This window comes from Aulonocara stuartgranti (genome assembly GCF_965226115.1).
Source record: "Aulonocara stuartgranti genome assembly, chromosome: 10".
NCBI lineage: Eukaryota > Metazoa > Chordata > Actinopteri > Cichliformes > Cichlidae > Aulonocara > Aulonocara stuartgranti.
The window spans coordinates 31532011-31549646 of record NC_138946.1 but is presented as its reverse complement, the minus strand read 5'-3'; the positions used below and the strand labels follow the sequence as shown (position 1 = coordinate 31549646).

The following is a 17636-nucleotide window of genomic DNA, read 5'->3' as shown; positions in this document are numbered from 1 at the left end:
ATAAAGTTCCACCATTAATTAATCCTTCAATTGTAAACATGATTAACTCATCTTTATTATCAGGCCATGTACCACGGGTTTTTGAGGTGCCAGTAAATAACCTTCTAGGCACGACTCCTCTGCTTCCTTAATACCAGATCACTCTAACAGGTCCCTGAAAAGTCTTCAGTTAATCCAGAATTGGAGCTATAAAAAGAAACCATGTGTTTCCCATATTAGCTTCTTTTCATTGGCTCTCTGTTAAATTCACAGGTGAATTTGAAACCTTTCCCCGCACACTCAGGCTCTGAAAGGTCACACAACACCTTATTTTCCTAACAGAGCACCTTGTTCTCAGACTGGTGGCTTACGTGCGGTTCCTAGATTTGATAAAAGTTTAGTTATAAGCCGAGCATTATTAAGCCGTCTGTGGGACCGGCTCCCGGTTTGGATTCAGAAAATTCACCGTCACTGCTTTTGAAACTTTTGTTTTTGATCAAACCGATAGTTAGTGATGGATCAGGTGATTCTGAACCATTCCTTAGTGACGCTGCAATAGGCTTAGGCTGCCGTGGGGTTTCCCATGATGCAGCGAGGGTTCCTTCTACACTATTTTTTGCACTCTCTGTATGTTTATACAGTACTGCTGATTTTTTACCTGAAATGCAAAACAGAATTTGAACCCACAATGACAGAGCTGCTGAATCACTTTACTCGACCCAGTCAATGGGCTTTTATTATGTTTCCAGCAATAGATCCATTTCATTCACAGTGACACAACAGATTTCCATAAAATTAATATGCAGTACTAAGAAAACATTGTAAAAGTAAAATGCAAATGGAGGATGTTTTGAAGAAAATAAAGCAATTTTGCATTTTTCTGTATTAGTTTAATTCAAAGTGCAGTCATGAAAAAACACCAATAAAACTGCACCACTTTTGTTTGATCAAAGGATCTTGGAGACCTTGCCACAGTTATTTTATGACTTCTTTCATGTTATATATAGCAATGAATGTTTGGCCCAAATCTGACCCACCTCATTGGATTTGGTGCAAATGTGACTTCTGCAGCTCAGCCACAGGTCCACTTTATCTTATATCCACATTTGTAACACTCACAACATTTGCCAGTTATATCGGTAAGTGTCAGAATGATCCCAGATTAGGTCCAAATGTTCAGGACCCTTTGTTTTTCTTATCACTAAAGCCAGCATCATATTGGCCTAATTGCACGCAGCAGAATGACTTTTTAACAGATCAGGTATCTGGATAAGAAGCAAACAGCTAAACAACAGCAAGTGTCTTTAACTTTTTATGCACAGTACTGTACATCCATATGCTCTATATACCAGAGAAAGGGTATATATCATTGGGTAAATATATGCTGAAGAGCAGACATTGTAAATCATATTGAAGTTTTTTGTGCAATGACAATTAAGAAATAAAGGCTGAAAAACTAATGAACATGATGTTACATTCAGAGGATATATTCTTTTTTGTTTACTTCTGTAGAGGTGTAAATAAACAGCAAAGTACTGTAAATCATGGTGAGTTATTAAAATACACAGTTTGTTTCATCGTTAAAGCAAAAGCGAACACGAGGAAATGGAGAATTGTCACTGAGGATGTACAGTATGTGCAGTACCTGAGGTTTTTTTTAAGTGGCTGGTGACAAAATCAGTTTTGGTCAAGGTGCATGTACATCTCATCTTCGCAGTATGCCTGTGACTACTCTCCTAGCACAAACACTAGTGGCTAGTCTTCTCTGTGAAGTTTAGTCGCATCTTCCTTATTCTCTGCAGGCTGAGGTGTAGCGTTCCTGATGCTTACTCTGCCTCTCCGTCTTGGCCGGTGCTCTGAGAACCAGTTGGAGACGGTCATGGCGAGGCGGAGGAAACCCAGGCTGATGCAGTGCACCTCTGAGGTGATGGGAATATCGGAAAAGAGGGCGTGGTCCCGGCACATGAGGGCGCTGCTGCATTCAAAATCTTTGACGACATTGAGGATCTCCTGTCGCTCTGCCTGCCGCATCATCCCTCGAACATTCAGCAGGGTGGAGACATGCTTCTTCCTGCAAAGAGGAAGGATACAGGGAGGACGAAGGATAAATGGGTATGAATCGGAAATTAGATCTGTGTGGTGTTGTTAAGAAGTGCCATGACGCCGAGTAACGGTCATTTTCTCTGAGTCACTGTGTTCACTTCTGGGAAGGACAGAAAATTCAGTGCCCGTCTAAAATTTTGCATGGCGATGGTTTTAAATCATATTGGGCCTACTTAAATTTACAAGCTTCATTTAAACTTAAACTAACACTGAATAAGGTAAAAACAAGAAGCACTTGTGTATGTAAACATTACAGAATAAAAAACTACAGTGGGGCAAAAAAGTATTTAGTCAGCCACCGATTGTGCAAGTTCCCCCACTTAAAATGATGACAGAGGTCAGTAATTTGCACCAGAGGTACACTTCAACTGTGAGAGACAGAATGTGAAAAAAAAAAATCCATGAATCCACATGGTAGGATTTGTAAAGAATTTATTCGTAAATTAGGGTGGAAAATAAGTATTTGGTCACCTCAAACAAGGAAAATCTCTGGCTCTCACAGACCTGTAACGTCTTCTGTAAGAAGCTTTTCTGTCCCCCACTCGTTACCTGTATGAATGGCACCTGTTTGAACTCATCATCTGTATAAAAGACACTTGTCCACAGCCTCAAACAGTCAGACTCCAAACTCCGCCATGGCCAAGACCAAAGAGCTTTCGAAGGACACCAGGAAAAGTATTGTAGACCTGCACCAGACTGGGAAGAGTGAATCTACAATAGGCAAGCAGCTTGGTGTGAAAAAATCAACTGTGGGAGCAATCATCAGAAAATGGAAGACATACAAGACCACTGATAATCTCCCACGATCTGGGGCTCCACACAAGATCTCATCCCGTGGGGTCAAAATGATCATGAGAACGGTGAGCAAAGATCCCAGAACCACACGGGGGGACCTGGTGAATGACCTGCAGAGAGCTGGGACCAAAGTAACAAAGGTCACCATCAGTAACACACTACAACGGCAGGGAATCAAATCCCGCAGTGCCAGACGTGTTCCGCTGCTGAAGCCAGTGCATGTCCAGGCCCGTCTGAAGTTTGCCAGAGAGCACATGGATGATACAGCAGAGGATTGGGAGAATGTCATGTGGTCAGATGAAACCAAAGTAGAACTTTTTGGTATAAACTCAACTCGTCGTGTTTGGAGGAAGAAGAATACTGAGTTGCATCCCAAGAACACCATACCTACTGTGAAGCATGGGGGTGGAAACATCATGCTATGGGGCTGTTTTTCTGCCAAGGGGACAGGACGACTGATCCGTCTTAAGGACAGAATGAATGGGGCCATGTATCGTGAGATTTTGAGCCAAAACCTCCTTCCATCAGTGAGAACTTTGAAGATGAAACGAGGCTGGGTCTTCCAACATGACAATGATCCAAAACACACCGCCCGGGCAACAAAGGAGTGGCTCCGTAAGAAGCATTTGAAAGTCCTGGAGTGGCCTAGCCAGTCTCCAGACCTCAACCCCATAGAAAATCTGTGGCGGGAGTTGAAAGTCCGTGTTGCTCGGCGACAGCCCCAAAACATCACTGCTCTCGAGAAGATCTGCATGGAGGAATGGGCCAAAATACCAGCTACTGTGTGTGCAAACCTGGTAAAGACCTATAGTAAACGTTTGACCTCTGTTATTGCCAACAAAGGTTATGTTACAAAGTATTGAGTTGTATTTTTGTTATTGACCAAATACTTATTTTCCACCCTAATTTACGAATAAATTCTTTACAAATCCTACCATGTGGATTCATGGATTTTTTTTCCACATTCTGTCTCTCACAGTTGAAGTGTACCTCTGGTGCAAATTACTGACCTCTGTCATCATTTTAGGTGGGGGAACTTGCACGATCGGTGGCTGACTAAATACTTTTTTGCCCCACTGTAAATGAGAAAATGATTTTGATAACTACCAGCAGCTGTGGCATAAACCTTACATTGGGTGGTGATCTAATAAAATTGTTAAGCACTGTATTTTATTTATCATTGGATTTTTTCATACTTTTTATCCACAATATGTAGACACAGCCGTATGTGCACAATGTGACTCTTAAGGTAGATAAATAAAAGACTCGGGAAATCCTGCATTGACTTGCGGGTCTGTCATAAGGTACAAAGAAATGCAGCAAGTTAATGTGTCTCTAGGTCTGAACTGCTACTTTTTCTCTTCTCTTCCACACCTTTCTCTCTCTGACTCAAAGAGTGGCACCAGTCTGTCTCCTGCAGGATGGCAGGAACAGGAAGTATTCGGCAGCAGCTTCCTGTCTGTTCCTTGGAGGGTTATGCGTCACGTGCATTAGGTCGAAAACCGTCACTAATGTGAGTCTTAATCTGTGCACAAACAGGCTGGAACTCCCCCCCAGAGGCTTGTCTGCTTCATCCATTCTCAAAACAGACCCGCACCGCTCCAAAAATAGCAAAGTTAATGTAGATATGTTTCCGCGCTCCTTTTCCTTGTTTTGATCCATTGCAACAAAACAACATATGCAGGCTTACATTTTTCTTGTTTTAGCGCAGTGCCAAAAACAACACAGCGAATGTGTAGCCGTAAGCATAAAAGAATATAGGACCTTTGGGAGGGACCAGTGCAGAGAGCATCTGTCTTATAGATGTTTCCTGGTTGTAACATTTCAAGACTGTTCATTTGTGAGGGGGGGGGGGAATCCTTACCGTATATCTGGAAATTCTTTCACCAGGACAGCCACCTCCATTTGGATGGAGGGCGTGTCCTCCAGGAGAATGATGTCAGCAAGGTGACAGATGATGCTGTCCAACCAGGAGGAGCTCGATTCCTGAGGCAGAGAAGAGGCGACAATTCATTCACAGGAAACTCAGGACTACAAGATAAATCAAGTACTTTGAACGTCAGTAAGACTACAAAAGTAGCATATAAATGCAAGCACGCTACATAAATAAATATAAATCTGTCAAGTTGGACAGCTGTGCTTTTGTTTGAACTTATAATGTCGTTTGGGCACTTAGTTCTGGTGATTACACCTAAAATACCTCAAATACAGTGGATGAAATTTCAAAACACATAAAAGGCTAAAGGCTGGCATCCTTGCACATCTAATGGTAATGTATTGTTAGATATAAAAGTCATAAAAGATTCTGCAGACATCTTTTTCAAAGAAAAACAGTGAGCGAGAGACGAGACATTGGATGGACAGAATGAGAAGAAATGGACTGCAAGAAGACGCGAGTTCCACTTATTTATTATCATTGCCCATCCAAATGACCTCTTCTTAAGTCTTAATGTGTTTTTCAGGCAAGAAGTGACAAGCAGTTTAGTGAACAATGAAACCCACAGAGGAAGCACAGGTTAATGCCTCTGGAGGCCAAACACTTAGGAATTTGATTAGTGAATACCAGACCTCAACCTCTGCTTTCCCAGTTCTTGTTTTTTTCTCAGGAACACTGAGGAAAAGAGAGGTTGCTTGCCACTCACTAAAAATAACAACGTCTTTTTTTGGTGGTCGTTAAAAACTCATCCTCCCCCCAATGCTCCTAAGTTCCCAGTTTCCACAGAAACTTCATCCCACTCCTCAGCGAAAAAGGCCATCAAGGCCATTCCAGAGCCACATCAAAGTGCGCCAGCTGACAGGAACAGGAAGTTTCCTCCGAACACAGCAGCTTCCTGTTGTCAGCTGAGGTGACGGACACTTGTTTGAACTTGTAGATAGAAAGGGGGCAAATGCCATGCCGTCAGGCCTCGTTGTTTGACTCCCTCTTCCCCACTTTGGCAAGTGCTAACGTAAGCCCGGTTCATCCCTCTCCATTTCACTGACGGCAGCCATTTTTCAGAGCTCAGTCCTGTATCAACACTGTCTGAGTTATTCCTGACCTAGGAAATTCCAGGGTCAGGCTCCAGTCACAGCCGGCACACTCTTTCCCCCTCCCCATTCCAAGTTTTTGAGAATCAGCACTTTGGATCGGTTTGTGCTCCCCGGAAACATAACCACTACTTGTGTCTTGGACTCTGTAAATTTCCTTCTCCATATTTGGAGACCATTAGCACTCTAAAATATAATTTTCTTTTCCACACTAACACAGTCTAATAAAAAAAATGTTTTGTGTCTGCAGACCAGACTTACCAGATCCTTAAAGAGTCCTTTGAGCTGCTTGGCCTCATCTTGCAGGCGGAAAGCCATCCTCTTCCTCATCTTGGAGGATGTGCACATGAGGCGTCCCCTCATAATGGCTCTCACATACTCCACTAGGACCCGCCGGTGCACCTCACCCACCAGTGTCTGTCAGTCATAACAGCAATTGTAGATTAGCTATAGTTTTATATAGTTTCATACCTTTATACATTGAAAATGTTATCGACTACCATTTCAAACGTGTATTGACCTGATAGGGTGGAGAGTCCATCCTTCTAAATTTCTTGAAATGCTGTTTAATACTGGCTTCAATAGCCTCGAAGGCCTCTGTGTTGTTCAGCCACTTTCTCTTCATCAGTTTGTCAAAGAAGGGCTAGAAAGGCAACAGACAAAGTACAGATTAAGAACAGATTTAGGTTTGGTAAACCTAACCAAGGAAGGAAAACAGCAGATTAGCCTGGGTAAAAGACTGAAAGTGAGCACACAACGACGTGGGCTGCTGGCAAAGTTTCTGGGCTGCCTTTCCTCATAACAGCCATCCCTAGGGTTGCCAACCGTCCCTTAAAATACGGAATCGTCCCGTATTTCGAAACAAAAGTACACGTCCCGTATTGAGCTAATAAGGGACGCACTTTGTCCCGTAATACAGTGAGAATCAAAAGTAGTCTATAACTTTTAATGGAATTAACGCTTTGTTTGAAAACATAATTCCCAGCCCCTCTCCTGCTTTGTGACCAATGAGCTGACAGCACACTTATGACAATTCGAGTATGACAATTCAGATTACCGCTCATCTCATTGGTCGAGGAAAGGTCGCTTACGGAGAAAATACCGGAAGACAACAGATGACCACAACAAGAAGCATGGCCAACAGGGAAACAAACGCCGACTCTGCGGTGCAAGTCTCGGACGACAGTACACCTAAAGCTGGGCAAACACTGTGCGATTTTTTCAGTCACGTTATTCAGCACCTGCTCAAACTGTACGGTTGACTCGCAGGGGTTAGAAGTTGGTAGGTCACGATGCAGGTCTCACACTATACCGCCCGATGCTCTGATGCGACCTGAGTGCTCACACTGTGCCTCCATAACATGAAGGTTATAACAGAAAATCTGTCGCTCTGTCTTTCACTCACACAGACACACAAACCACCACCATCAACTTTGCTAAATTGCTAATGAAAAACACTCATCAGGCAGCTGTGATTGAGCAGCAGTGTAAATCCAACTGTTTTCACGGTTGTTGTGGTCGTGATAATTTTGTGATGCCACATCGAAAAGGCTCGGATGAGCTTTCCAAAGTTCTACAAGTTGTGCCTCCATCGCTTGTGTCCAGATCACACGCTGCACAGCCGTGCTGCTCCATCTTTTACACCAACGTTTACGTGTTTGCGCGCGAGCAGTGTGAGCGGCTGTGGTGAGAACCTCACGAGCGATTGATGATCGGGAGCTGGTCGTGAGGTGTTAATCACTTCTCGTTACCCCACGTATACTACACGATGCACGATGAAGGCCAAAATCGGTCCGATCACTCAAAAATCGGCTCAAAATGGGCCTAAAACCGCACGGTGTAAGCCCAGCGTTAGAGCAGCAATGTTTGTTCCCCTCAGACAAAGGGAAGAATGGGAAAAGGAAAACACCTGGCTGGAAAAAGTTAATATGGGCATGTGCAGTGAATATCAGCGCTATGTGGCCAGAAGTGTGATAATATAATTTATTTTGTGTAATAAACAACTGCAAGGATAGATGATTACAACAAATAGATGACTAATACATAAAAGTAATACATAGATGAATAATGATGATGAGTTAAGATGCGTAATCATGGGAACAAGCGGGTTTACAAACAGGAGCAGCTGATTAGCATTAGAAAAGCTGAAATAATATTTCAACTGAAGCCAATTGTACTAAATGCACTAAATGTGCACTGTTACAAGAATGTTTTTCTTTCTATTGTTTTCTATTATTTTAAGTTAAGCAGGACAGAGTTCTTTTAAAGAAAGATTTACTTATATTCTCAAAAGTTAAGCATGACAGGCTTCTGTTTAAGAAGGAGACCTGTTTTATTGTGTTAATGTTGTCATTTTGAGCTAAAAATAAATGGCTAAATGATCATTTGTTTCACATGTGTTCATATCACAAAGAATACACATCTACTTAAATCAAATTCAAGTCAAAGGGTTAAAAAAATAATTTCACACACAAAAAAAGAGCTAGAAAATTCACCACACTGGGAAGGGTGAAGACAACTGGGTCGCCCGGCCCTGGCCACGAGGTGTCCCTTATTTATTTTTCAGGGAGTTGGCAACCCTAGCCATCCCTCAAGAGTCTCTCCATCAAAAACAATGCATTATCAGGGGCTGTAACATCTAGTCCTTTTAACTGAATTAGTGTGGATGGTTTTATTACTTGAAATTTCAGATATAGGAATGAGGTAAAGACTGTACTTTATACTCATTGTTTATTATTATTATCATTATTATCATCATCACGTTGGACAGTTGTATTTATTAGCTGTTTTTGTCGAAACAGCTAACGAAACAGCTAATGATACAGCTAACGAAACAGCTAACGAAACAGCTAACGATACACTAAACAGCTGTGTGTACACAAAACACTTCTGCCCAAATACTGACTTTTCATGTATTACATGTAAGTTCTCCATATAATTCGGTGTATTATCAAAATAATAAAAGACACAAGTATGTGACCAGAAACTTAGCTACAAAAAAATACTGTTTTGTTTTAGCTTACCTGTCATGAACACAAATCTGCCAGAAACTTGTTCAGAACTAATAATAAGTAAACTTAATGAAATGAATTTGTGCTTTGTACCAAAAGCATAACCTTCAACCACTAAAACTATTTTTCTGTTCAGGAATGCAAGTAAATAACTGTAATTTTGTATCTTAACCTGATAAATAATAATGTGCTTTAATGTTTTTTTCTTTTTGTACAGTAAATTGAAAAATTCTTTGATAAAAAAAAAAAATTATATTTTAGCATTAAAATATAATTTTATTGAAGAGCTTGTGCATACTGGAGCAACCATTGCAGTGACACACACAATAATTTTGCCGATTACCATTACAGTACTGTTAATTTAGGGTAGCTGTGGAACATTATTAGTTCATTCCCTCTTTTTAAGTCCACCCTCAAAACTCATCTGTTTAAAATTGCTTATGTTTAAACCTCTGTATGCTCTTAACTTTTATCTGTTATTCTTATTATTGTGTATATTTCCAGTTTTTGTGTTTTTATCTGTTGTACAGTGTCCTTGGGTGCTTTGAAAGGCGCTATTTTTAAATAAAATGTATTATTATTATTATTATTATTATTATTATTATTATTATTATTGGGTGATGCTCTCATAAATTTGTTAAGCACAGCACATCTGGGTCATGATCGTAATTATGTTTCCAGAAAACCATCTTTAATGGCTCAGATGAATCTTGCCACTGTCCTACTCACTCTGATGTGGTCAAATAGCCTGTCAGTCAGCACCCTCACTGACTGGTTGATGATCCTGTCCAATGAGGAGTTGGCTTTCTGCGCAGATTCCTCACTGCCCTGTGGGTCACACTGCCTGCAGCGGTCCACAAAGGATCTACACATTACACAAGAAATATGACATGTCAGTTTAGTTTCTGTAGCTCTTTTAGAAAATTTTCAGATATGAAGTTTCACTGATCTTTGCCAACCTGAGAGGAGGGCAGCAGTTAACCAGAGCTATAGTCCTTGACACATATCCATCTCCTCGGTCTCCAAATTCTGCCTGACTGTCATGAAACATCTCCACCTTCCTCTGGAAACTGAATGCATAGAGGTTTTATGAGAACACTTTGAATGCAAATACTCTCTCTCTCTTTCTCAGTAGATAGATATATAGATATGATTTAACAGCTATAACCTTAAACTACTGTCCACACACCTGTAAATGAAGTCAGCCAATCCAATGAGACTGCAGCGAGCCACTCTTGCTCCTAGAAACTGGTTCACAGATGTAGATCTGTCCAAATCCACCTTTACCCTCTGAAATTTTAAAAGACATGAGTGATAAGACAGAGGTTTCATTCAAGGAAAATGTTACTGAAATAGTACGGCTTTGTACCTGGATTACTGAGCATGCTAGGTGAGACTGATACTCCTCTATGTGCAAAGTCTGGGCCCACCGCCTCTCCTCTTCATCAAGCACATGGATCAGCTCTGTTGTCACCTTATCCTGAAAATTGAAAAAGCAGGAAATTTAAATGCATCGCTTATCCACATTTTCCCAGCAACAGACATTCAAACACTCTTTTCTCACCCTGACTACACTAATGCAGTCTTGTTCCAGCCTATCCACTGTCTCTTGAGGCAGAATACCATCCAGTGTGCTGTAGTTGATGGGTGTGGTGGTCCCGATTGTTCCTAGGACATCCCTGGTGGGAAAGAATTAATGTAAAAATTTAACTAGGAATAAAAGCTTGTTGTGTGTGTCGTTATTGGAGCAGGCAATCATTACCAACCTGTTGTAGATGTTGTAGAACCAGTCAAGTAGTGAGTATACGTCTGTGATCTGCAGTGGGCCACTGGTAATAGTGCGAAGACGTTTGGCCACAGCTCGATGGTAACTTTCCACATACACCTGGAAGGCTGCAAACTCCTCTGGGTAAATGGATATAGCGTTCCTTCTCGCTGCATCCAGATCATCCACCATTCGACACTTCAGGCGCTCCAGGTATGAGGCCAACTGGCCTGCTTGGGTGTCTACCTGATGTGGCAGGCTCCAGTCTGCAGCCTCCGCTACAGCCTGCCTCCACTTCATCTTCAGTCGCCGGGGACGCTGGCTGGGCTGGATGCGGGGGACCTCTTGCTCTGGCTTAGTCTCCTCCCTCAGAGCCCAGGCAGCATCAGCATGCTCCTCCTGCTGGATTACCAGCACCACCAGACCAAGGTTGGGGCCAGCACTAGGCTGACGGAGTGACTCCCGCACCACATCCCACATCTCCTTCTGAAGGGCTTCATACAGGAGCTCCACATCCTTAGCTTTTCTCCGGCTTGAGTCCAAAGTCGCATTAGAGCTGAGGGACTCATCAAAGGAAGAGGACAAACACAACATGCTGGGTGGAGTACTGGGACACAGGGTAGGAGTAAGGGTAGGAGGAGTTGTGTTTGGCAGGAGAGACAGGAGCTCACACTCTCGCTCCAGTTCCTGAATGTGTGTGTCAGCCAGGAGAAGGTCCCTGTGATTGACCAGCTGTAAGATCTCCAGAACTGTGGGAAACCAGAAGAGAAACACAAGTTTAGAGGTAATAGGTTTAGTGACAAATATGTTAATGCACGTATCTCATTCAGCAGCTGTGCATGTACCTGGCTGACAAACTCGCCTGTTTTTTGCAGGTTTGTCTGCACATTCCTCTGTTCCTGATAAAATTCCCTGCCGGAGTCTCCAAACAGTAGCTGGACTGAATTATCTAGAGGAAGCTGGGGAACATTTCTGACCCTACTTCCTCTCCTTTTCAGCCTGATGGTAAGTGAGCGCAGTGGCTCCCAAGTGAAAAGTTTTAACCCCATCAGAGGGTTGTCTAGGTTTCAACAACTGCTGTTGAAATTTGACCTGAAATATTAACTAATGTAATGTAGATTCTTTGCTAAAGTCTACAGGGTCACTTGGAAAGAAATTTTTTTTTATCGACTTCTTAATTATTACCTGAGAGGGGCTCTCTGGTTTTCACTACTGGATCCTCTGCCTCCTCCTCCATTTCCTCCTCCGCCTCTTGGGATGCCTTGTCTGACATGGATTCCCTCTTTAGCTTGCCCAGACTGACCATCCTGAGGAAGGATGATCGCCTGGAAGTCTCTACCTCGTTGCCTACGCTCAGGTCTCCACAGGGCAGGCTTTCTCTGCGCTCCTCCTTCCGTCGACCAGTGAAGCTGCAGAACATCCACAGCAATGACAAAGAGCATAAATCATGGCCCTAAATGATGCAAGGACTTTAATGAGTGCATGAGGTTTGTATTGTCCTGTACGGAGTTCCTAGGAAAACCTGTGCTTTGAGTGCCACACATTCACAGTGTTGCTGCCGTGTGTGGCTACCTCGTCTAAAAATAGTCCCATTGAGTGAGGACAGCAAGTACACAACATGCCACTGAAAAACAAAAGAGGTTCCTTAGATCAACAAGTTACCACAGCAAATTACACAACCGCTTAGGAAATAAGGGCACTATATGTTATTCTGTCACTGACCAGTAAACAGGACTTTTATTCTCAGTCGCTGAAAAACAATTTTTTAATGCAATCAAAAGCATCATATGAGTCCAATGAGCATAGAGTTGCTTCACATAAGTGACATACAGTTGTCATCAGAATTTACATGGCTGTGAATATCACGGTAATTTGGGGGCTTGATTTCTTTGAAATGTTCTTTTTCCAGTCCTACATCTTCAATGACTTAAAAATTAACCAAAAATTGTTTGCACAAATTTTCTTTCGTTTTGGATTTTCTCTAATCCACACAGGGTCAAAGGTACATACAGGCTTAAAGAAATACAGATGCCCCCACTAATATTTGTTGCTTAGATAGTTGTGCCTGAACTTCTGATCACCGACAAGCTCCTGGCATAATTCTTGCTGGATATTTGACCTGTACTCTTGGCAGAATTAGTAAAAATTTTATTTAAATTGGTTGGTTTCCTGGCACAAATCCAGCATAGTCCAGAATTTTTCAACGGGGTTGAGGTCTGGGATTTGGGAAGGCCATGCCAGAAGCTTAATATTAGCCTATTCCAGAACCATTTTAATGTGCGTTTTTACATTATTGCCCCATTGGATCACCCAGTTATGTCAAGGTTTAAAGCGTCTGCCTAATTTGGTAGATGGTAAATGGACTGGTTCTTATGTAGTGGTTTTCTACTCTACTCGAGCACTCAAAGCAAACAGTAGCTTACCAATGCTGAACGCTGAACACTGGCACAGGTTTGAAAGCCTCTTCCAAACGTACCTCTTTTAACTGTGACTCAGTCTTGTCTCGTCTGACAATAAAACTTTCCCACAAGGCATTTGGCTCGTCCACATAGGGAGCTACAAATTTCTACAAATGGATTAACCCTGAAATGTAAAACTTGCTTCACTGACAGTTATGCCAGCAGTTTTTCTGGGTTATGGTTAGGGATGTTTCTGAATATTCTAGCCAATTTTTATTTTTAGAACTTGTGCTTGGGTATAACTCCTTCAAATGATGAGCTCAGAATCTGCAGTTTTGTGGAAATGACTAAGACACCTTCCCAGCTTAAATTTACGTAAATTTAGAGTTCTTATTAATCATCTTTTCCCACAGACTTCTCTGGATTTTCCCATTGTTATGAGTATTAGTTAATCCCATGTGTGCTGTGAGCTGTGAAACACATCCTTTTTGTGCTGACAAAGATAAAGTACCAGTTGTAGTCAATGGTGATCACTAATGAGAAGTTAGTAGGCCTCGGCAAGTTAAAAGACATTCAGTGGACCTTCAGTGTCACCTATTAAAAGATTCAAGTGAGTGTATGAATATATTTTAGCCTATATGTATACGTTTGGCCCTGTGTGGATGTGACAAAATCCAATGTCAATTCAAACTTGTATACTCAAAGTGCAAAAGCATGCTGCACAATGATTACACCTGGAAAAAAGAACATTTAGGTCAATGATGAGTGAATGTAAACGTCAAACCACAACTGTACCACAGGTTAAATTGTTTAAAAACTGCTTTCTTTCTACTCCAAATCTCTCCTCACCGAAGCAGGGTCATTATTCCCTCTGAGCTCCTGCGTAGTCCTTTTCTTTTCTCTTTCTCTGCTGGTAGTGTATTTGAATCTCCAGGGCTGTAGTGTGGGGTGCTGTTCCCCCATACACTCCGTCCTGATATGCGAAGCCCCTTTCCCAATTTTCCAAGGGTCTTAAGGGGAGACACTCCACAGATCCGCTCAAGGGTCCCCCGCAGTGGCTTCACTTTAGGATTCCCTGCCCCGTGTTTCCCAGCATTTACCTCGTTCTCCTCCTCTTCACCATCACAGGACGACTTCAGCTGGAGGTTACCCTTGACCTCCCCCATAATGAGGCCCATGTCACCTCTGTTCCTGTCATCATCATCATCCAGGTCCACATCCTCAAAGGGGTTCAGGTTCTTGTTTAGATCCTTCAGTTCATTAAGCTCCTTCAGGTCCTTGAGCTCGTTCAAGTCCCTGATGTCTAAGTCTAGGCGAGGCAGAATCAGTTCACCGTTCACTCTGGGGAACTCGTGGCAGCTCTTGGATCTTCCCGGGAGTTTCTTCAGAATGGGCATGGTTGCATTTAATACGTTAACAAACTGCAAAACAAAGATAATGTGTAAGATCTAGGAAAAATGTTTCTTTTCTTTTTCTTTTAATTTAGATTTGTGTTTGTAATTCTATGGAAATACTTAGGATGAAACAACTGGGATAAAACACAACCTACAGAGATCTGTCAACATTACCCACAGTTAACATTAACTAGGACATGAGTACCAGACATACCCGGGCTTTAACCTACCAAGATAAGAGCAAAATAATATAATTTCATGCCCCAAAGAATTCAGAAACAGTCCTGGATCAGAGGTTTCATTTCAAACTACTTATAAGTGAACTCATTTTAAACTGAAAGTTAAAATAACTTTTAATGACATTTTTTATATAAGAGTTGGTTTGTGACGTTTTTTCAGTTCTAATATAAGGTGATGAAACTGAGTTTTTGCTGTTCTTCTTGGCCCCGATTTACACCTTAGTGACAAAACAGTTTCCAGGGAAACACAAATAGTCCGTTTCATACCGAGAATCCAGGTGGTGTCACATTAGTTTCAAATATACGAGTATGTGACAAATTAAAGGAAAAAAGTAGAACTTTTGATCCTTAAAGTGATGGGATCTGGTGACTCTGCGGTGGGCAAGTTATTGACAAAGTTCTGGAGCCACTCGTCGCCTTGTAGGGAATTGTCACTGCACATCAGAGCAAAATGTTCACCTTTATCCCTCTATGAAACATTTCTGTCCTGGTGGGAGTGACAAAAAGCCAAAGCGACAACAATAGGGCATTAGAGCTCCCTGAATACTTTCATGTGAAATATATTTGACCTTCATAGTAAGAAGAACGCAACACAATGGGTAGTGTATATCCTATAGCAGTGCTGTTATTGTGCTCTCTAGTGCTGGAATATCCTTTTGAAGAATGCCGTTTCATCCCCCGAACAAGACTTAGAGAAAAGAAGCTAAGGTGCTGTTCAGGTGATATGTATTGGCTAATATATGCAAGACTGCACACAGCCCTGGGTGGGATATCGGTGAGAAACAGGACAGCTAGTTCTTAAGTGCTTAAGTAACTTTACTACCTATTAAAGGTATCTAAAGATTGTTTTTCCACTTCCAGTTTTTAAAAAAAATCAAGTCATTGTGCTGTTATACGTAGAAAACATAAAATTGTCTGCTCTCATGCGTTGCATATTCAATGAGCAAATTTTTACAGAATCTTAAAAAGTACTGAAGGCAAAAAGCACCCCCTGCTGACTCAACATTATATTAACACCAGGCCTACAGTAGATTGCTGTTTTTGTCTGACTCTCCATTTTTTCTGCTTTGGCTGTTTTTCATTATTGTGTTTTTTTGCCTTATGATGTGGTCATAATATTTCATATGATTACTTGTGGTCAGATGTGGTGGTTACTTTTTTGGAACCCAGGAGTATGTTTTTCTTTCATTTGTACTTTTTCATTAATTCAGTAAGTATACTTTGTTTCACTTCCACTATAATGAGAGGCTACTGCTTCATGATCAAGAACAAGAAACAGTGTTTAGTTTCATACCGCATGCGATGCTGAAAAAATACTTTAGGTGCTTTAATAGTGATTAAAGTTTGTACGGTATCATGCCAAGCTCATTTCAGTCAGTTTTTACTCGTTATATGGACTTCATTTTTAAATAATGACATTGAATAGAACAAATAGTAGCAGGGGAACAATTTTTATTTTTTTTTTGCTTTGATGGCAGTGAAAGAGAGTTCTCCTTTTGTTTGTTCATCTTTGTTCCTGCCAACAGAAACAGCCAAACTCCAGACAGTGACAACAATTGATCTTTTGTTAGTAAAAATTCAGAACAGTGACTCGAGTTGAGATGGTTACTGTGATGCTTTGGCATTTGAATCCTTTAGTGTCTAGATGGAAAAATAATACTGAATGTTCCTGATGAAGAAAGTAGACGAGCAGGGATGGTATTTATCAGTTGTGTCTTTTTTAAGAAGATGACCTCAAAGTTCATAAAATCAGTGTGACTGGCAAACGCTCAAAAGCCAGACATCAGCATTGTATTACACTTAGCAACTGGTGGGTTGATCAAATATGAACTGTGTATGATTTTTTTTCCTTGATATTCTTTCTTGATTTTTCTAAGCTGTTTATTTATTTGTTTGTTTGTTTGTTTGTTTGTGTAATTAGCCAGGATAGGGAAACTCTTCCAAAAATGAAAAAAGTAAAGGAGGAACGGTGAATCAGTTTGGGGTTTTTTTCTAAACACAAAAATGACTACCCAACTTTAAGTATATATGTTACAGACAGAGGTGGTGAAAAACAGCCAAACACAATGATTTCCACATAAAAACAATCATTTGAACTTAAATCTCTATCACAACGGAAACACTCAGTATGAAATAATAGATGATTGCAGAGGATCAGACTTACCTGATGACGATGCCTTGCTGTGTTTCAGTCCAATGTCATCCTGGAGTGTGTTGGCTAAATGAGCTGCCCGGCTGTAGAGTGTCTGTGATGAGTGTGAGAGCGTGTCTGAAAGTCCTCACTGACTCAAGAGAGCAATGTTGCTGCCTGCGGTTTCCTGATTTCCTGCGGTTTACCCTATTGTGGTTGAAGGTGATATGTTTTCCTGAGGAAAGGCTTGTCCCGTCCTTTCTGCCCCCCACACACACACCACAGACCCCCACCCCACCACCACCCTGTCCTGATCAGCCCCCGCACCTTGGGCCCCAAGTGTAATTAATTACACTAATTGTATTGACCTTAAGGTGAAGGAGGACAACACATCCCCATGTTTTGTTCTACGGTTGTGAATATCTCTACATTCTCTCTGTGTTTGTGAGTGTGGCTTCAGTAGAAAACGTAAAATGCGGATTATTCATTGTCAACAGCCATGAGGGAAAAGTCCCGTTCTTGCACTCTTACTTGAACGTCTTTGCATTACTGCAAAGTTTTACGTTCATCATAGCCGCGACAGAAGTCTAATGCAGGACAGAACAATTGAAGAATGCAGTGAGTTTGTAGAGTTTGAGCACGTGGACGGTTCAAAGTATTGTGAGTTTAAAAAAAAAAAAAAAGCAACATGTCAACAAGATGCAGTAACACATGAAGGGCCTTTATTCACGCTGGCTCCCTCCTGCCACCCAGTGTGCAGAGAGGTGTAGTGCAAAGGGTTGCGTTCTGCGTT

At 41.6% G+C, this 17636-nt stretch overlaps 1 protein-coding gene across 1 annotated transcript; it reads right to left on the bottom strand.

Moving 5' to 3' along the window:
* Nucleotides 1–684: 684 nt before the first annotated feature.
* On the bottom strand, nt 685–17060 carry exoc3l2a (exocyst complex component 3-like 2a). Its single transcript, XM_082549858.1, has 13 exons — nt 16877–17060; nt 13929–14500; nt 11866–12089; nt 10682–11429; nt 10480–10594; nt 10285–10395; nt 10105–10205; nt 9875–9985; nt 9645–9780; nt 6425–6547; nt 6166–6321; nt 4742–4863; nt 685–2050 (listed from the first exon to the last, which is right to left on the bottom strand). The coding sequence occupies exons 2-13, from the start codon at nt 14474–14476 to the stop codon at nt 1735–1737; spliced, it is 2811 nt and encodes a 936-aa protein (XP_082405984.1). The 5' UTR covers nt 14477–14500; nt 16877–17060; the 3' UTR covers nt 685–1734.
* Nucleotides 17061–17636: the final 576 nt, after the last annotated feature.

Excerpts from the sequence above, each read along its gene's own strand:
- exoc3l2a (XM_082549858.1), bottom strand. The coding sequence starts at position 14,476 with ATGCCCATTCTGAAGAAACTCCCGGGAAGATCCAAGAGCTGCCACGAG. Across the intron at positions 11,430-11,865 it reads AACCAGAGAGCCCCTCTCAG|TTCTGGAGATCTTACAGCTG; the intron begins GTAATAATTAAG and ends GGTTTCCCACAG. Across the intron at positions 6,322-6,424 it reads TGGACTCTCCACCCTATCAG|ACACTGGTGGGTGAGGTGCA; the intron begins GTCAATACACGT and ends TATGACTGACAG.